The 19007-nt window shown below is 36.2% G+C and overlaps 1 protein-coding gene across 2 annotated transcripts in view; it reads left to right on the forward strand.

Moving 5' to 3' along the window:
- Sps1 (inactive selenide, water dikinase) overlaps nt 1–16112 on the forward strand; it is a 32696-nt gene extending 16584 nt beyond the window's left edge. For both annotated transcript variants that reach the window (XM_076488552.1, XM_076488545.1), the window contains 2 exons: nt 2508–2720; nt 15155–16112. In XM_076488552.1, the coding sequence (XP_076344667.1) occupies nt 2508–2720; nt 15155–15339 (398 nt within the window). In that variant the 3' untranslated portion in view covers nt 15340–16112. The remainder of the gene's footprint in view (nt 1–2507; nt 2721–15154) is intronic.
- The last annotated feature ends 2895 nt before the right edge of the window (nt 16113–19007 follow it).

A 19007-nucleotide genomic window follows, 5' to 3' on the forward strand; every position in this document is an offset into this window, starting at 1 on the left:
TCAATTTATATATTAACTATTATATAACAAATGTGAAGAGATGTGGTATAGCGAACAAAGAATGTTTTATGTCACATTGATGAATTTTGTGGTTAATATAACTTTCAAATTCCTTGATAATTTAGTTTTATTGGAATACGTGTGGAAATATTCATAATTTATTAGTACTGTGTAGTGGATAAAGGTAAGTTATCTTCATTTTACTGTAACAGTTTGTGCTTTGTAGTTTTAGAAATTTATAACTCTGTAAGCTTGTCTTTCAAACACACACAGAACTGGCAGTTTTAAAACAAATATAACTGTTATATGCATCAAAATACTTGTTATAATATCGATGGTTTATGGAAGTCATTGTCATAAACATATTTTATCCTGGAGACCATTTTAATGATATTCAATACTTAGGAATTTTTAGTAAATTATATTTTGGTGTTTCTCTTGTGTAAAATTAACACCTTGTTTATCCTGTTGTTTTTAGGTGTGTTGAGAGAGTAAATACCACTTATTTTAAGGAACATTGTATTTTCTTGATTTGTCATCATATTTTCTGTAGAGTACATATTTTTTTATCTTTTTCATGGTGCATGATAACTCTAAAAAAAGTTGTAATACAATTTGCTTTTTGATATTTCAATCCAGAGCTTACTGTGATAGTAATTTTGTGCTTTGTGTCCAATTGGACCCCAGGTGTTCTACGACATAACTTTTAAAAGGTGTGCTGATAAAGGATAAACTGCAGTATTTGTAAGTAAAACTGTAACATGGAGGACAAATAGAGGAGTTGGGCATCATCAAATCATATACAATATAACATGATGTTTGGTTATTGATCACTTGCTATATCTTTCAGGAGGGAAAGGCTCTGCTTAACTGGATACATACACATAATATATTATATTGGTCTAGATTAAATTCTACTCTTCTGAAGATGCTGTTAATGAAAGCAGTGAAAACTGTTTACAGTTATGTCCTTTCATATTTACCACACAACTGGATTTACATTTGTTTTGATTTTTTTTTAACATCACTCATATGAAGAGTTATTTTAAAAAAAATTGTATCAAAGTAATGACAGTGGTAATGAGACATAAATTTTTAAAAGTTGTTAACATTTTGGAAAATAACTATCGAACATTATAAGTTGCTTTTCAAAGCTTAGTGCCTGAATTCTTGTTAGTTCTAGCAAGCTTGATGCCCATATTGCCAAGGGAATTTTGGAACCCCAAAATCTTACACTGTGAATATATTGAATGTTAAATTATTTGTGTTCTGAGTGTGGTGTTTTTATTGTGTGTGTGTGTGTGTATATATATACAGTATTGAAAATATGCAAGGAAATGCACAAATGATGAACTTAGATGGGTCACAAGCAATTGTTAATTGCAAATGAATGGTCATTTTATCATCAGTACAATACTTAGTACAGAAAATACAAAAGAAGTGAATAATTTGTTTCTTACTGGAAACACAACAGTATATCTTTATTTTGCTTCTGTAACTTTAACAGTGTATTATGAAATATTGTTCCAGGTATCCTGTAGTACTTTCACTTCAACCAGTTTTTTTTTGGTTATGACTGAACCTAATCATTTATGCATAAGACTAGATAATATTCATATAAGGACTGTGATTGCACATGTAATACCAGTTATTTTGCCACATTTTCTGGATCTTTGGGATATCTCTGCTGCTGGAATGAGTATCCTTGTGAGTATTACAACTACCTCGTGGGATCTGTGGGAAAAAATTAAATGGGGATCCTTAACCTGTTCAGTGCCATAGACGAGATAACTCGTCCAAGCAGATCGGTAACACAGTGCTACGGACGAGTTAATTTGTTCTCAATAATACCTAACTTCAATGCTAGATGTCAGCACAATACATGCATTTCACCTACTTGCACATTGTTTCACTTTCGATCCAAAATGGCATCACGAAAAAAGTTACAAAATGAAGAAGCATTAGAGTTGTATTGTAGCAGCTGAAATACTTGGCAGTCAACAGGTTAATAACTGTTAACTATTATGGGGACCATCATTAGACTTTGGGACCTCTGACATATCCACCCAGTAAAATAGGTAATTACTGTAATTGCACCTGTGATTCCTGCCAACAGATCTTATTCCTGAAGTAATGGTATGATGGCTAAAAATCATTGTATCTGTTAGTGATACATGTGCCATCAGAAGCACTAGTTTCACTTACCCTCTTCAGTTTCCATTTAGTCCTCCCTGAAACATATCTCATATTGTAGCTTGGACCAGTAATTTCGCCTTTGGCATTTTTGTTCTGGAATCATGATAGAATCAATTGCAATTGCTTATTATACCATGGCTATCTGTACTTGTACAGACATCATGTTGGTGTGGCCCTATCTGATTGAAGCAGCTCATTTCATAGAGGGGATACCTTAACATGTGCATCTGATACTCCTTCCATTCAGTTTTTCCATTACTATGTAAGTATTTTTATGTAATTAATTTTACTAATTTGTGTTTGACTTCCAGGTGCTAGGCTCATGCACAAGTATAATGCTCATGGTGCAACAGATGTCACTGGTTTTGGTCTGCTAGGTCATGCACAGAATCTTGCTAAGGTGCAGAAAAATGAAGTTTCTTTTGTGATCCACAACCTTCCCATCATTGCTAAGATGGCAGCAGTTGCTAAAGCATGTGGTAACATGTTCCAACTACTTCAAGGACATTCTGCAGAAACATCAGGTACAAATGAGTTATGTTAAACTTTTTATTTTTCTGAATAATACTATTTTTTGTTGTTATATTTCATATTCATCTAATAAAAACTTATCAGTGAGCTTTTCTCTTGAATGCAATTTTAAGTGTTGTAAACTGTGATTATTTTGATTTCCTATGAGCAACAATTATATTGATTAGTGTATCATTAGGCTAATTTGTGATGCTGTCGGTTGGTTATTTGGGCTCTAGGCCTATCGGCTGTCATGGTCACTAGGAGTCGTCAGTGTGTTGAGACTTCATCATCACTGAAGGTGTGAAAGGCATTTGATTGGTTGTTGTGTGGCAGTGCAAGTTAGAGGGAACACTGCTTATCATGTCTGTGGACTTGTATTAAAAATTTAACTGTTGTTTTATAAATGTATGTCAATAACTTTGGTACCAAATTGTAGTATTATGCATAAGTTAATTTCTTAATTTTAAATTATATATTTCAGAAAAAGAGGCTTAATATTGATTTTTATGTGTTGCGTGGTACATTGCTTTCTAGTTTTGGTCATGTTTCAGTTTCTGATGCTCACATTACAATGTCTGTAGTTTCTTATGAATTAGAAGCTCAGATTTCTGATAGTGAGAAACTGTTTGCTTCTGATTTAATATTATGTTTTAACACTCCTACGAAAAGACGTTTCTAGTTCTCCAAGCCAGTTCCCCTGGCTGTGGTTTCGCTAGATAGTAGATAGGGACAGTGGGAATCTCGTTAATCCATTCATTAATGGATTTAAATGGCAATTTCATTTAAATACAAAATTATTAGCCTAATATTAATAACCTTTCAAGTTGCTCTGGGGCCTATTAGGCCCCACTTTTCGTATGAGTGTTAAGAAAACTGGCATTTAAATTTATATTTGAAAATGGTAATAATAAATGTGTGTGAGTGTGTAGACACACACATGTAATGTATGGAAACCAAAAATATTAATGTATTTTATAAATTACTGGTATACTAGTGCTCAGATTAAGATTTGCACTCTGTTTTATAATAGATGAGTATAATTGTTTATTGAACTTGCTATTTTTATACTCGTTTACATTAAGGTAAATTTTGAAAAATTATACACAGCTAGCAGTTTTGCTATTCAGGGAATGTTTACATAATTTGAGAAAGGTGGAATGGCTCATAAAAGTTGATGAAATCAGTCTTTAAAGTGATGTTCCTCTTGGTGTGGATTTCTGTTCATGGTGAGGGGACCTCCCAGGGAAGGTTCTGTTCTTTCAGTTTACCTCCTCTGGGATCTAAACATCCACCCACGTGTTTGCCGTGCGTGGCGACCCGTGTAGGGGAGGAGAGGATCCTGGTGGTTTAGGGGTCCAACCCTAACACACCACTTTGGTTTTGAATTCCTGTAGATGGGTGGCCTTTGGGTGGCGTCCCCTGGTCCACTTCAGCTAGAGTCAACCAAGTGCCAGCGTTGGAAGTTCTCAACGGGTGTTGTGAACGTTGTGTCTGATGCTGGTGTTTGGGTATAGTGCTCACGAAACCCTGATGTTGCTGCAATGTCCTTGCATGACATTGTAGTGCATCCCCTCGTAGGGCTTCATGGTGGGTGGGGTCAGTGTGCACTGAAATTTTCCTTTTTTCCTATGGATCCTTCAATAAAAAAATTAAATAAAATAGTGAAAAAACAGTCAATAGGTAAATGACCACATCTTGAAGACTGTGAGCAGCAATCTTCAACATCTGTAACACCTGTACCCCATTTTCTTATATTACATTCTCTTTCAGAAAAACCTTTAGGGCAAATGTCCCCCTTTTTTATTCAGAAGGGACCAGAGGGACTTGCTGGCTCTCCAAGGTCAGTAAAAAAGCTTCGATCTGGAGACATATTGGTTGAAACATCCACATCCCAACAGTGAACTCCTCTTGAATTCAAAGGCAATTGGGGATGTACCTATTGAGGTTACCCCTCATGCTACCTTGAATTCATCACGAAGAGTTATAGTTGAGAGGGACTTGAACGTCCCTGAGTCAGAGATTCTCGCTGGTCTCCACTCGCAAAGACGGAGTTACACTGCCGACAGATATCCTCGTTTTGACATTTACATCACCACGTGCACCTGCCACCATCAAGGCAGGTTATCTAATTTGCAGGGTATGGCCGTACATTCCAAACCCTCTTTGATGTTTCCAATGTCAGAGGTTCGGCCACTCAAAGACATCCTGTCGTGGTTCCCTGACGTGCTCATTGTGGTGGCAAGGACCACGATGCCTATGAGTGTCACTCGGACCCACATTGTGTCAACTGCAATGGTTCCCACCCTTCCTACTTTCATTCTTGCCCAAAATTGTTGGAGGAAAAGAGGTGCAACATTTGAAAACAACCCATAACATTAATTATCCTGAGGCTCAGAAATTGCTGTCCTCCACTTCATCTTGGACATATGCTGCTGCACTCGCTCCACAACTACAGTGGGAGTGCAGACAGATCTCTATACCTCCAAGAGAATCGTTTTCAAAACAAATGAAAAGCCTTTTTGACCTCCATGGTTAAAAAGGTTGATGAATCGATTTCTACACCCATCTCTGTTCCTCCCATACAGTCCAACAAATCTCAAGATCCACATCCTTCAGTTTCAAATACAGGCATTTCTTCTGATAAATCTTTTTCTCCAACCCCACGATGCAAAACAATCATTTGTTCGCATCCTCAGTCAGTGGAATCCCCTTCCAAGAACAAAGACCTGCTCCATCGACTCAGGGCAGGATCCATGGAGGTCGATAGACCTCCTCCAAATAAGGACAGTAAGAAACAAAGACGTGGTCATAAACAGAAGGGTTCTCCAGCCACTTCACCTACCGTAATTAAAAACGGCCACCTTGGTACAATGAAACTGTCGAGGTTTACGTTCTAATCTGGATGATATCAAAACACTGATTGCTTCCTACTATCCTGTATGTCTTTTTTTACAAGAAACATTTCTAAAACCTGCTGATACACTCACCATATGGCAGTTTTCTCTGTACAGAATGATAGGCTGTGTGATGGATGAGTACATGGAGAGGTGGCACTATTGGTTGATCAGTATATGCCCACCCTGTCTTTGTCACTCAACACACCCTCGGAGGCGGTAGCTATCCGTGTTTCCTTGGGTCATACCATCACTGTTTGTTCTCTCTACATGTCCTGTGGAGAGACATATGATCAATCAGACCTTGATGCTCTCATTGAACAGTTGCCGTTTCCATTTCTAATCCTGGGGGGACTTTAATGGACATGATCCCCTCTAGGGAAGTGCTGTAATTGATAGGAGGGGTCGCTCTGTAGAGCGTATGCTCTCTGATCACAATCTTTCTCTTTTCAATACTGGCTCTTCCACTTATTTTCATGCACCTAGTCAGTCCTTTACTGCTATTGATCTCTTGGTTTGCTCCCCTTCATTATTTTCCCATTTTTCATGGAGGGTTGACAATAATCCACTAAGCAGTGATCATTTTCCTATACTTTTGAGAGAGACTGGCCGTGGTCGATGCCACCCTACCATGTGCCCCGGTGGAAGCTGGATCAGGCAGACTGGTCCACTTTCACTGCTCTCGCAGAACTTGATCCTGCCATCGTGAATCAGCCATCAATAGACGATTTTGTGGCAGAGGTAACTGATTGTATTATACAAGCAGCTGCTCAGTGTATTCCTAAAACCTCGACATGTTTTCCACGATATCCTTGTCCATGGTGGAATCATGCTTGCCACTTGGCACGGAAGGCTCAAAAATGGGCCTGGGATACTTTACGTAGATATCCCACACTTTCAAACCACATCGCTTTCTAACAGGCCCGTGCACATGCTTGGTGGGTAAGACGTCAAAGCCAGAAGGAATCTTGGATTAAGTTCACAACTAGCATATCTTCTACCACCAGTTCCAAGGTCATATGGGACAAGATTCGAAAGGTCTGTGGGCACTACAATTCTGTCCCCCTCTCCATCTTACTCTCTGATGGCCAAGAGGTAGCTGATGTCCAGAGAATCGCTGATACTCTAGGTGAAAGTTTTTGCTGGGTATCTAGCACTTCTGCTTGTTCCTCCACCTTCTTGGCCATCAAGATTCGGGCAGAGCGTTCACCTCTTTCCTTTCAAACTGAGTGTCTTTCTGACTATAATTGTCCCTTTACAATGGTGGAACTGAAAATGGCCCTTCATCGGTCTGGCAGTACATCTGTTGGACCTGATGATGTACACTATGACATTCTGCGCTATCTCTCTCCTGCTGCTCTTGATATTCTTCTAATTGTTTTTAACTGGATCTGGCAGGAGAATGTTTTTCCTGGTGCCAGGCTATTATCTTACCTTTCTCTAAACCTGGGAAAGATCCCAAGATTCCTTCACACTACCGTCCAATTGCTTTGACGAGCTGTCTCTGTAAGACCTTAGAGAGGATGGTTAATGCTTGTCTTGTTTGGTTCCTCAAATCAAACAACCTCCTCTCGCCCACCCAGTGTGGGTTCCGACGACAGCATTCGACCACGGACCACCTAATTCGACTTGAAACATCAATTAGAGAAGCCTTTATCAAACACCAACATCTTGTTTCAATATTCTTTGACATTGAAATGGCTTATGACACAACATGGAGGTATGGCGTTTTGCGAGACCTCCATACATATGGGTTACATGGCCATTTACCTTTGTTTATTAAAAACATTTTAATGGACAGGAGATTCCAAGTTCGTGTGGGTTCAACACTTTCCCGTTCTTTTGTACAGGAACTTGGGGTCCCTTAGGGCTGTGTTTTGAGTGTCACACATTTTCAGTATAAAGATAAATGTCATCACTGAACAACTCCCTCTCACTGTTGCAAGCAGGCTCTATGTTGACGACTTTCACATCTCGTGCCAGTCGTTGAACATGAGACATATTGAGCTGCAACTACAAACTGCCCTCAATCGTGTACTGAAGTGAACTGCAGTGAGTGGCTTTAATTTTTCTCTTTCTAAAACCATTTGCATGCACTTTTGCTGCCAATGGGGTATCCACTCTGATCCTGAACTCTGTATCGGTGATGTTTCGCTGCCAGTGGTCCCTGAGGCCAAGTTCTTGGGGCTTATCTTTGACCGTAAGCTGACCTTTATACCACACTTAAAGCAGCTACGGGTCAAATGCACAAGAGCACTGAACATCCTCCGCGTCCTCTCTACTGCCAGTTGGGGAGCAGACCAATGTTCTATGTTAAAGATATATCATGCTCTTATTCGTTCAAAACTCGACTATGGATCAATGGTCTATGGCTCTGCCTTAAAGATGCTGGACCCCATTCATCATCAAGAACTTTGACTGTGCACTGGGGCTTTCCGCACCTCCCCAGTTCAGAGCTTATATGTGGAATCTCACGAACCTTCTTTGCACCTTCGCTGTTTGCAACTGTCTTTACTGTATTCTTCAAACCTTCACTCATTATCAAAGTATCCCACTTGGGGATGTGTTTTCCTTCCTCAGTGGGCCTTACCTTTTCAAAACAGACAATCTGCCATTGCTCCTTTTGGCCTTTGCATCCAGGCGCAATTGGATGAATTGGGTTTGTCCTTGGAAAACATAGCAGAATCCACTGGTCAGCTCATCCCCACCCCCCATGGCTTATTACAGCCCCCAAATGTGACCTTTCTTTAAGTCATCTGAAAAAGGCAGATACTCCCGATTGGAAGTACCGTCTTCTATTTACTGAACATCTTTGAACAACCTTTCTATTCCAATTTATACGGATATTTCAAAATCATGTGACTCTGTGGGCTCTGCCATGGTTTGTTGCAGTTTGGTGGTTGCAAGCAGAATCCCTCTGCAGCTTCTGTGTTCACTGCCGAACTGTATGCCATATCTCTTGCCCTGGATCATATTGAAGCTGAGCAGTACTCCGACTGCACTATTTATACTGACTCTCTTAGTTCTCTGCTGGCCTTGGAATCACTTCACATTGGTTCACACCCTGTTCTCGCTGATATTCAAAACTGACTGGCCTATTTTTCATTAACATCTACTTCTATCCAGCTTTTCTGGATACCAGGCCACGTTGGTATTCATGGGAATGCACTTGCAGACATGGCAGCTAAATCTATCTGCTCTGGCACTATCACCACTGTGCCTATTCCGTACATGGGCTATGGTCCTGTATTCAAGGCTTGGCTCCGTGCCAGCTGGCAGTCCACTTGAGTGAGCAACATGACAACAAGCTTTTCAAATAAAACTTCATATTGGGCTTTGGCCATCTAGCTTCTGTAAAGTTCAGAAGGAGGAAGTTGTTCTAACTAGACTACACATTGGTCACAGTTTTTTAACTCATTGCTTTCTTTTATCTGGAATTGATGCACCAGTGTGTAGTTTGTGCAACACTCAAATCACTATAAGCCACATTTTACTTTTTTGCCATCATTATGACTCTCAACGACAGCACTATTTTAAACATGTTCTATCCCAGGGTTTGTCTGTAACATTGGACAGTGTTATTGGTGATGGTGACACTGTCCATCTTGATAAAGCTTTTAGTTTTTTAATGGCCATTAATCTTTTTAATCTCATTTAAGTGTTGGATATTTATTCATTACACCTTTTTAATTGTGGTTCCTTTTTCAGTCTCAATCTCTCTAGTTCAGTTTGACATTGTAAAATGGCCAGAACATTAAATAACTTGACACCAGGACTGGAAAGGCCAACTTCAGGTGACTGACACTGCTGTTTGAACTACCCAGTAGTTAGTCGTTTTGGCGAGTTGTTATTACACTTTTGCTGCATGTCATTTAACACTTTTATTATTTAACCTTTTAGTACTGGCCATAATGACACATAACCCAGAACCAGGACTGGAAAGACCAACTTCAGGTGACTGTCGGTGGTTCTTGAACTTACTTGTTAGTCTTCCTAACAGGTTATGATCATTACCATTATGCTAGAGAGAGTCCTTTACAACTTCTTTTACTCTTCTTTCTATCTTAACATTGGAGACTAGGTGTCAACATTGGTTTTATACTTTTTCTGTTTTTCAATGATGTTTTGTTTTACCTTCATTCCCTTCTATGTATTTTACTACATTTAATTTATTTTTACCTTTTTACTGGAAGTTTGGTGCAGACAGCCTAGCTGCTTTGTGCCATAAAACACTAAATCAATCAATCAATTAAAGTGATGTTAACACATGGAAAAGAACATCTTTACATACGAGTGTATAGATCAAGGAATATTTATATGAAAATGTTTCAGTAAAGAACCAATACGAAAATAAGAATAAAATGTAGAACATTCAGAACATTTTGTTTCTAAAATAAACAAGAAGGCTGAGTCAAATATACTAATTCAATCAAGAGAGACTGTATTTATATTACTGGAAACTACAGATTTATTACTAACTATTTAAGCAGGTACTAGAAAAAGCAGCATGTTCATAGGCACTTGTATGCTTTTACACCAATACTAACACTAAATCTCAGTTGCTCAGAAGGTTTACTGATATTCAGATACTTCATTGTTTCACGGACACAACCATATCATAAACATTTGAAATGTGTTCAGGAGGTTCTAGAGGTTGCACAAATTAAACTTAATTATCAACATGAAAATAATTTTGAACTCAGATTAGTTAAAACATAATAATAATAATACTTACGTAAAACAAACTTGTAATGTTTACTGAAAGTCTGTCATATTTTGTAAAGATACACTTATTGTATTAAATAGTAGTAGAATGAAAAATATGACTTTAAATGAGTATAAAGTGGTCATGTGGTTGGTCACTTTGACTGAGCCCATGTGGAAAGAGTTGATATGAAATTGGCATTCTGTTTTCCTTAAGGTGTACATATAACTGTCATTCATATTGTTTTCTACTTGATTGACTATTGTATGTACTGTGGTTTCTTACCTGGATATGCTATAGTTAGAGATATAATGAAATTGTAGGTCTTGTACTGTGTATTATTTTATTTTAAAGATCATATCTGAATGGTTTAATGATTTTTACAAGTTTAATTTCTTATCACGATTTTGAAAGATTATAACAAGATGGCATATATGAGCTCCATCTTGTTTCAGCAACTTGTCTCTGTGGGAAGTCTGTCAAAATACCTCTGTAAAGCCCCCTGGGTATCATTTACTGTATTAGCAAAAATGATAAACAAATAATTTGAAATGAAAAATAAACAAGTGAAAAGATAGACTTGAAATTGCAAATATAAGAAAATTATGAAACAGAAGATTTTTACTAAGAGTCACTTGAGAGGTATCTACGTATTTCCATTTGTTAATTTTTAACATTTCATTGTACTCTATGTGAATAAGTTAGTAATATAGTACAGAAAATGAAAAAAAAAAATTTTTGATATTCATTTGTGAGGTGCTCTTAGTGATTTATTTTATGTTTCATTCTGAAAACTTTGGTTTTTCCAAAATTAACCAATATTGGGGAATCCAATCTGAGTACTCCTTGCTTTCATACACTGGATCTTTCTTATTTGGCCATTTCTCAGTCGTTTTTCTCACTTGCTATGTATCAGGTATTAAGTATTTGGTTGAGGACTGCATCTTTTGGCTGGATTATATTCTGCTCGTATATGGTTTTCTCCCCCATATTTCCATTGCAGGTACTCTGTTAGGGACACTTCTCATTGTTGTCTTATCAACCCTCTCAATTTTGTGCTGTTTCTCTTCTGATCATCTGTTATCCATCACTTACTGTTGTTACCTTCTGCTAGTTCTGATCTTATACTTTTCTTAAAGTTCACCAACCTTTCCATGTTTTACCTCTGGTTCTAGCCTCTATTACAGAAGGTCTTGTTATATCTACTTGGTGGTGAACCCCTCTTGCTGGTTTAGCCTGGGTTCCATCTTCTGTGCTACATAACGAACCCACCCCCCTCTTTCCCTGTCAATTATACTCTTGCTCCACCATTTCCTGTCTCCTTTCCATTAAGGAATCTTGTCCTTCTACTTGATCACCTGTAGAATTACTTTCAGTTATTTTCTTTACACATTCTAGGCATCCATTTACATGGGCCATCTACCCACATGAGGGGTATGACTTTTAACAGTGATCCATCCTCCTGATTATGTTGCTATGGGATATCTCCTTTCCATTTACCTGACTGTTTGAGTGGGTTCAGTTGTTTTCATAATTGATAGTTAATGTGCAGCTTTGTCTTCAGTATATTGAGTTATTGAATACTGCTAAGTGTTTCAGTTCCTGTTCTCTCATCCTTATTCTTGTCCTTATTTGTCACAGACACACATGCCCTATTCCCATACTCTGCTGGGACCTCAGTATTATTCTGCATCCTCTTATTTGTGCCCTTTTGTGTCATTGCCAACCTGCAGTTTCTACCACTTTTCTCTTCAGAAACATTCCTCTTTTCACCTGTGGTTGCAGTCATTAAGATCTTTAAGCTAAGAATTAATTTTCAACTTTCCTTTGTGTTTATATTCTTATTTTCCCAGACTGGTTCTCTCTTGTAAAGTCTTCACCTGCATGGGAGGAAAGCCCTCCCTCTCTTCTGTTTCAATCTTTTATGATTATTTGGATATAAACACTATTGTGCTCTGTTTGTGCCATTATTTGCTACTTGACTTGTGCTTTTCACTTTTAGGGTTTCTGTCTTTAACATTTCATTTCCTGTGATTCCTTTTCTTCCAAGGATAAATCTCCTACAGGGTTTGCCAATTTTTAGGCATTGTCTACTTATAGTGTAGTTGCTCGCATGTTGTGTGCATCTCATCCCATCAGTATTGTCACTTCTCTTATTCTCTCTCCATTTTTAATGATCACTGGACAAGATATATTAAACTGGCAGTTTGTCCATTCTATTCACAGTCTGGCTGTCTTGTCTGTTGACACTAATCCCACATTTCTTCTTTGGTTTGTAGCATTTATTTACAGAATCCCACTAGGAGGTTGGTGTTGCCTTCCAGGGTACATTTATTTCCCAGACTTCTGCATCACCCTAGGATAATGGAAAGTGCTCCAACCATCTGTTCCTCATGCTCATTGTGGAGATAGAATGTTCTGCAAGACTAGTTAAGGTCTCTTCATGGTATATTCTGATATATGACATTTGTTTGATCTGGACTCTACCTATTCCATAAACTATCACAAAAACAACTAGCACCAGTGATTGTTCTGCTTGCTTTCCTGGCTCAATTTTGCTTACTTTTCACACTAGGTTTCTTCAATCACCTGTGGTACCCTCTGTAGTCAGAAAACCTTTCCAGATGAAATGGGGCTGATGGGGGACCTAGAAATTTTTTTCATTTCCCAGTATGAATTTCACCCCTTTTTTTTTTTTTTTTTCAAGTGGAACATAGAAACCCTTGCCACTTATTAGTTTCTAGTTTCTGGAGTGATGAACCATGGAGAACTCTGATTGGCTGGAACCTAACTGCTAAGTCTGGAACAAATGGTGCCAATCAGTGGATAGTGGGATGGTAATGACACTGTCAATGTAGTGTGGGTCACTCTTCAGATAATTATACCAACATCATGTAAAAAGCCCTTCATATGATACTGTGTCATCCTCCTGTGGTCTGCATCAGTTGAGGCATGCACATTACAAGACTGCCCTTTTCCTGCAGCTATTAACTTTCCAGTATAGGTAAATTAAACATGTTATTGTCCAGTTGTGTTGAGGGTATGCACCACTATCCCATACCCTCCTCTTTTGTTCATTTCTATTAAGTGTAATTGAGATTAACACACATGCAATGTACACATCCCTTCCTCCTACACTTGTCTTCTTTATGATGTGAATTGTTCCCTGTTAGTACAGCAGTAAGTCTACAGATTTACAATGCTAAAATTGGATTCGATTTTCCTTGGTACACTCAGTAGATAACCCCATGTGGCTTTGCTGTATGAAAACATACACACACAGACATGAATTTCTGTGCCCTCTTTCTGCAACTGGTGTCAGTCTAATGATATAGTTGAGGCAAGTATGCATCAACATTGTGCAGCACGCGCACACACTGTAGCATGAATGCTGTTCACTTTTCCAGCAGCTTGTGTTGATCCAAAGTTTAACAGTAGAACTAATACAAGCATGCACTAACAGTTTCTTTGTCCTTCTTCTGCAGCTAGTGTCTGTCCAGTAATATCTTGCACTAGAGATGGGGTTTGCACTAGGTATGGTTTGAATAAACCTCAACCAAAATACAAATATTGGCTCTCCAACCTTATGTGTGTGTGTAAGTACTCAAATTGCCAGGTTCTTACTCTACCTGTACCCATCACACGAGTCTTGTTTGGTAAAAGCGCAGAAGGAATTAACATGGAGGAATATTGTGTTACCTTTCTATTGATAAAGCTTTAGCTACATAATAATGTCATAATTCAGTAGTGATATTCACAAGAAAACTTGAGAGTTGCCTAAAGGCTAGTGGCTTGGAAATCTCTAACACGGATGCATAAAAAAGATAGCTCTTTGTGCGAGAGGTATCTGTGTGAAATACATTTTTCAAGTAAGGAAAATGTTAACATTACTTACCTTTTATCTTTTGTTTAGTTTACTCAAAAACAACATAATTTACAGTTACTAATTCATTTATATTTTTTTGACAGGCTGTTTAATAATTTTCAAATAACATATAAACATACTTGAAAGGCATTTATGATGGACTGTGTATGTTTAGAAAGTTTTAACATTGAATTTGAAGCATAATTTCTCTTTCTGAATATTATCTTAAACAATAACATTTAAACAGTGAAATTTCAAAATATGTTGAATTGATCTGAAGGATAAAAATACTCTTTACCATTTAGCATTCCTATCAATGTTTTGTATTTAAAATATTGTACTTTTGTAACCTCTTCTGGTCCATTGTCCTTATCCTTTTAACTTTGCATTAATAAAATTGACTCGTAAACATTAGGCACTTTAAACATAAAACATGGGAACCACTAAATGTCTCTGAATGTAAATTTCATTGTATTGATAAATTTGTAATTTACATTGGAATTAAAACAAGTGTTTTATATCAAACACACCATGCCTTTGTGCAAACTATCCGTAGTTGTTGAAATGATAGCTAGGTTTCGAATACTGTTACTAGACATAATGCGATGACACGCCTAATGATATGTGCAAGCCTAGTTTTTAAAATGAATTTTGGAATCAAATATCATGTTATTAATAATAACACAAGTAGATAGTGCATATCTTGCTAGATCTTGTATGTAACATTTACTCCTTGTAGAAATTTTGAAAAGTTATGTTTTGTTCATGTATAACGATCTAGTTTTACTTCATCACTTTCATTTTCAGTTTTGTGTTTTTTAACCTGAGATAATTTTTATTAAGATATCCATTTGGCAGAACAAGGTTACTACTTTTCAGTAATACTGTTTTATTACATCATGAATAAATTGTCATATATTCAAATAATGTTTTTTTAAAATTATTTCAGATGGTATAATGTTCGTTTTTACATTATTTCAGGTGGTCTTCTGATTTGCTTACCCAGAGAACAAGCAGCTGCTTACTGCAAAGACATTGAAAAAACTGAAGGATACCAAGCATGGATCATTGGGATAGTAGAAAAGGGAAATCGGACAGCTCGTATTATTGATAAGCCAAGAGTCATTGAAGTTCCTTCTAAAGAGAAAGATGGAGAACTATGGTAGCATTTTTACCCAACTTTGTACATTAAAGACTATTGTGGGAGCAAAGTTTTTCATTCCATGCCAAGATGTTTTTACATGTATGGTTGATTTTCTTTCCTCTTCTACTTTTGTTTCAACTGTTTAGAAAACTACTTTGTAATATCTGTTTCCTTAGAACTGATTTCAATACATGATTTACACATTAGTCAATAACTTTAATTCTTCTTAAAGGCCTTAGAAATGAAAAGGTGATCCTGAATTGGGCAGCAGGTATCATCTCGTAGCTATCATTATCAGCCTTTTGGACAGAGTTCATCTTGCTTCTTCTGATCACATAATGATTCTGTTCTGGGAATTCTCATTTTGAGAACCATAATAGATGAGGGCTAGTGGTTCAGATGTTGTAAGAAAGTTATTGACATCATGCTTCTGATAATGTATAAGTCATTGTGAGAAGCTAGAAAATGAAGAGTATTAAAATGTGTTGCTTTTTTTTTTCTTACATTTTTGTTAGTAGTTTAGTGAAACTAATTACATGCAATACAAATTTTATAAATTAACCAAATATTGGCTCCAAATAAATGCTTTATAAAACTTGTATGGTCTGTTTATCTAGCCTAAATATTTCATTGCATATTTTATTTTGCAAGAAATATTGCTAAAATGAAAATTTATTTGCTGCACTATATTTTGGGCACTATGTATGAAATTGGGTGTGCTTTTATGGTTTCATAATTTCAGCATTTTGAACTTTTACTCAGAAAATAAACATTTAAGTTATCACAAAGTAAAAAGTAGTTGTTCCTCAAGTAGTGCCACAGACCAGTTACTTAAAGGACTTAGTGATACAGAATCTTAGGAAATATTGAAAGCTGCTCAGAAAAAATTCTTTAATCTTTCGACATTGTAATTCATACATTATTTTAAGGATATAATTTCTGTAATGTAATGTAATGTGAGATAGACCTACAGGTAGATGTGAGATTAAACTTATTCACAACAAAGGAGGAAATAGTTACTGTAAAAAATGTATAATCACTAGATGGTACCAGTGCACTGGAAATCTGAAGGTAGAATTCCTGCAGCTGAACTTTAAATACAAATATTGTTGTGTATATTTATATCCACTCAAAATATTGTGGTTTTAAGTAAACCTTGATCTGAGATTCATTAAACTTTGAATAATAAGAGAACCTTTAAAATGAAGATTGTGTTATGGGAGTGTGGTTGTGCAGATGAGGAAAATCATGCACTAAGTTAAAGCAACTAGTGAAGCAACTGTTATTTTTAATTTCCATCGTTGAGAAAACGAGAAATACTGAATTCAGAAGTTAAATGTTTTCATCTTATGAAATTATGCATAACATGGGTGATATTTAGAACTAGTCTGTTGCTATATAGTCTTCTGATGATACCTGTAAATGATATAGTGGTCTGCAAAATGTAATGAGAAATTAATAAAGGACTAAAGTGTGAGTTTAACATTAAACCAAAGTGATGTTAGGGAATGGAAAGTGTTTTTCTTTGGTTGTAAACACTTTTTTATTGTTCTAGCTGTTAATTTAATGCATTTAATTAAAAGGTATTAGTCAAAAAGAAGGTATTAAAGATCATTAGTTGTCATGATGTGGTCTTTCATAACATTTTGCCTTAAAGTGCAAAAAATTTAATGTCTGTAACGTACAACATTTGGTAAATTTTCATTTCTTCACTTTTTCTTGTTTTTCATCTTAGTAAATGCATATTTAGCTAGGCTTACTTTTAAAGAAATACATAAATTTACTGAACAGCACCATGTCATAAACACTAAACATTTTAATGTTGTCATTCACATTATACTGTTCAATGTTTGAAATTACTACTTTCAACTATTCGTGAAATTATTCAGTCATTTTTCTGAACATTTCCTTAGTAACTGTGTCATGTAAAAGATGAAGAAAACGTGTAATGCAGCATGATGATTTTGCATTGCATTCCTTGGCAAGATGAATAGATGAACTGATGAAGCAATTTTTAGAAGTGTCAACTAGTGGAACTGCATTACTTGGTTGGAAACTAATCTGCATGTAACATTTTCCCCACATCTTAATCATGTTAAGAGGAAAATGTTGTTTCCAGCTGACTTTCTTATTGGATCATACTTGGAAAAACTACCAGCATAAGGACTGATGTATTTAGTCAGTGTGCACAATGCCCTCCTGCCACTCTGGTAGCATAGGGGTAAGTAAAATTTCAATACCCATGGTGGGCAGAGGTCATTGTGAAGCTGTATTTAGAAAAAGAAACAAAAAGGTTCATATTGTTTCCTTTCAGCTAAATGTTGCAAATTTCTATAAATATAACACAAAGCCTACAACATTGCCCTCTCACAGCATTATGAAGTCCCTTTAACTGTTATGTTACCTGAAGAAAATGACACATTTAACCTCATATTTTGTAATCAACATTAATAAAATTAATTCCTAAAAATAATGATGTTAATACTTGTAAATCTAAGTATTGCAGTTGTTAACTTGCTCATTATCCTTCTTGTTACAGGTAGGTTAGCCATTACGACATTCTAGAGAGTTACATTCTGTTATTGTGTTTTGTGAATAAAATTCGTTTTTTTTATATGGCCAGATTCTTTACAGTAGGTGTCTGTGACTTCTTGTTGATAAAATTAAACAACAGGCATACAGCACACAATCCATCTTATTTTAAAAGAATTTATTCAAAACAAGTCAAACATACGTATAAAACTTGTGTTACCCTATTGGTTATTATAGTTAAACCTTAAGCTTTAAATAAGTATCAATTTTTTCATCAAAGTCCACAAAATTGGTTCAATTGATGAGACAATTTATTCTCCTTAGTTTTATTGTTATAACATAATCAGTGATAGATTCACTTGCATCACCCCATGGGTTCCCATAGTTTTATCCAGATCTATTATAACTACACTTTAAAAAAATTGCCACTATAGATGCTCTACAGCTAACTTCGTGATCACCAGGTCTCATTATCACTTATACATTAGCTTACATAACTTTGTTTCTGCATTGTTACATATTATGATTTCAGTGTATGTTTATGTATCCAATTTGTGAACAAGATTGATATGTACAGTTTTTCTAATAAAGGTATATTTTAATATTGAACAATGGCACAAGTTATGATAAAGGTGAATAGAAAAATTATTTATGTATGGGAATTTTACAAACAATATCAAGTCCCCTATTTGGTCTGGAACTTTCTTGGTATCTTATCAAGGGTTCATGATGAGCAGTTCTATAGCTTAGATTCAATCCATTTAACAGGAAGCTAGCTATCTTTGTGTTCTTCGTTGATCACTCCTTGAGTTTTTCACCATTAAACTTATGTCTTTGTAAAAGTACTAATGTGTGGTATGAATTTGCCAAAGTTAGATGGTTTGTAATGCTTGAAATCTGTAAATGTTCCTGGTCAAATATCTTAGTTCCTGATTAAGTGTAAATAGCTTCTGAGGTATATAGTACAATATCTATTGCAGACCAATAATATATATACTGCCTTTGCTAGTTATTGGTTATATGTATGATATGAGAAAAATTTCCAGAAACTTCAAAACTTCAATTTGAATAACAATAAAGTGATACGAAGTGTTCACTTACACACACACACACAATTGAAGTTTTACAATTCAGGTTTAACAATATAAGTTAATTGCA

The sequence above is a fragment of the Tachypleus tridentatus genome, chromosome 1, assembly GCF_004210375.1.
Source record: "Tachypleus tridentatus isolate NWPU-2018 chromosome 1, ASM421037v1, whole genome shotgun sequence".
In the NCBI taxonomy this organism is placed as follows: Eukaryota; Metazoa; Arthropoda; class Merostomata; order Xiphosura; family Limulidae; genus Tachypleus; species Tachypleus tridentatus.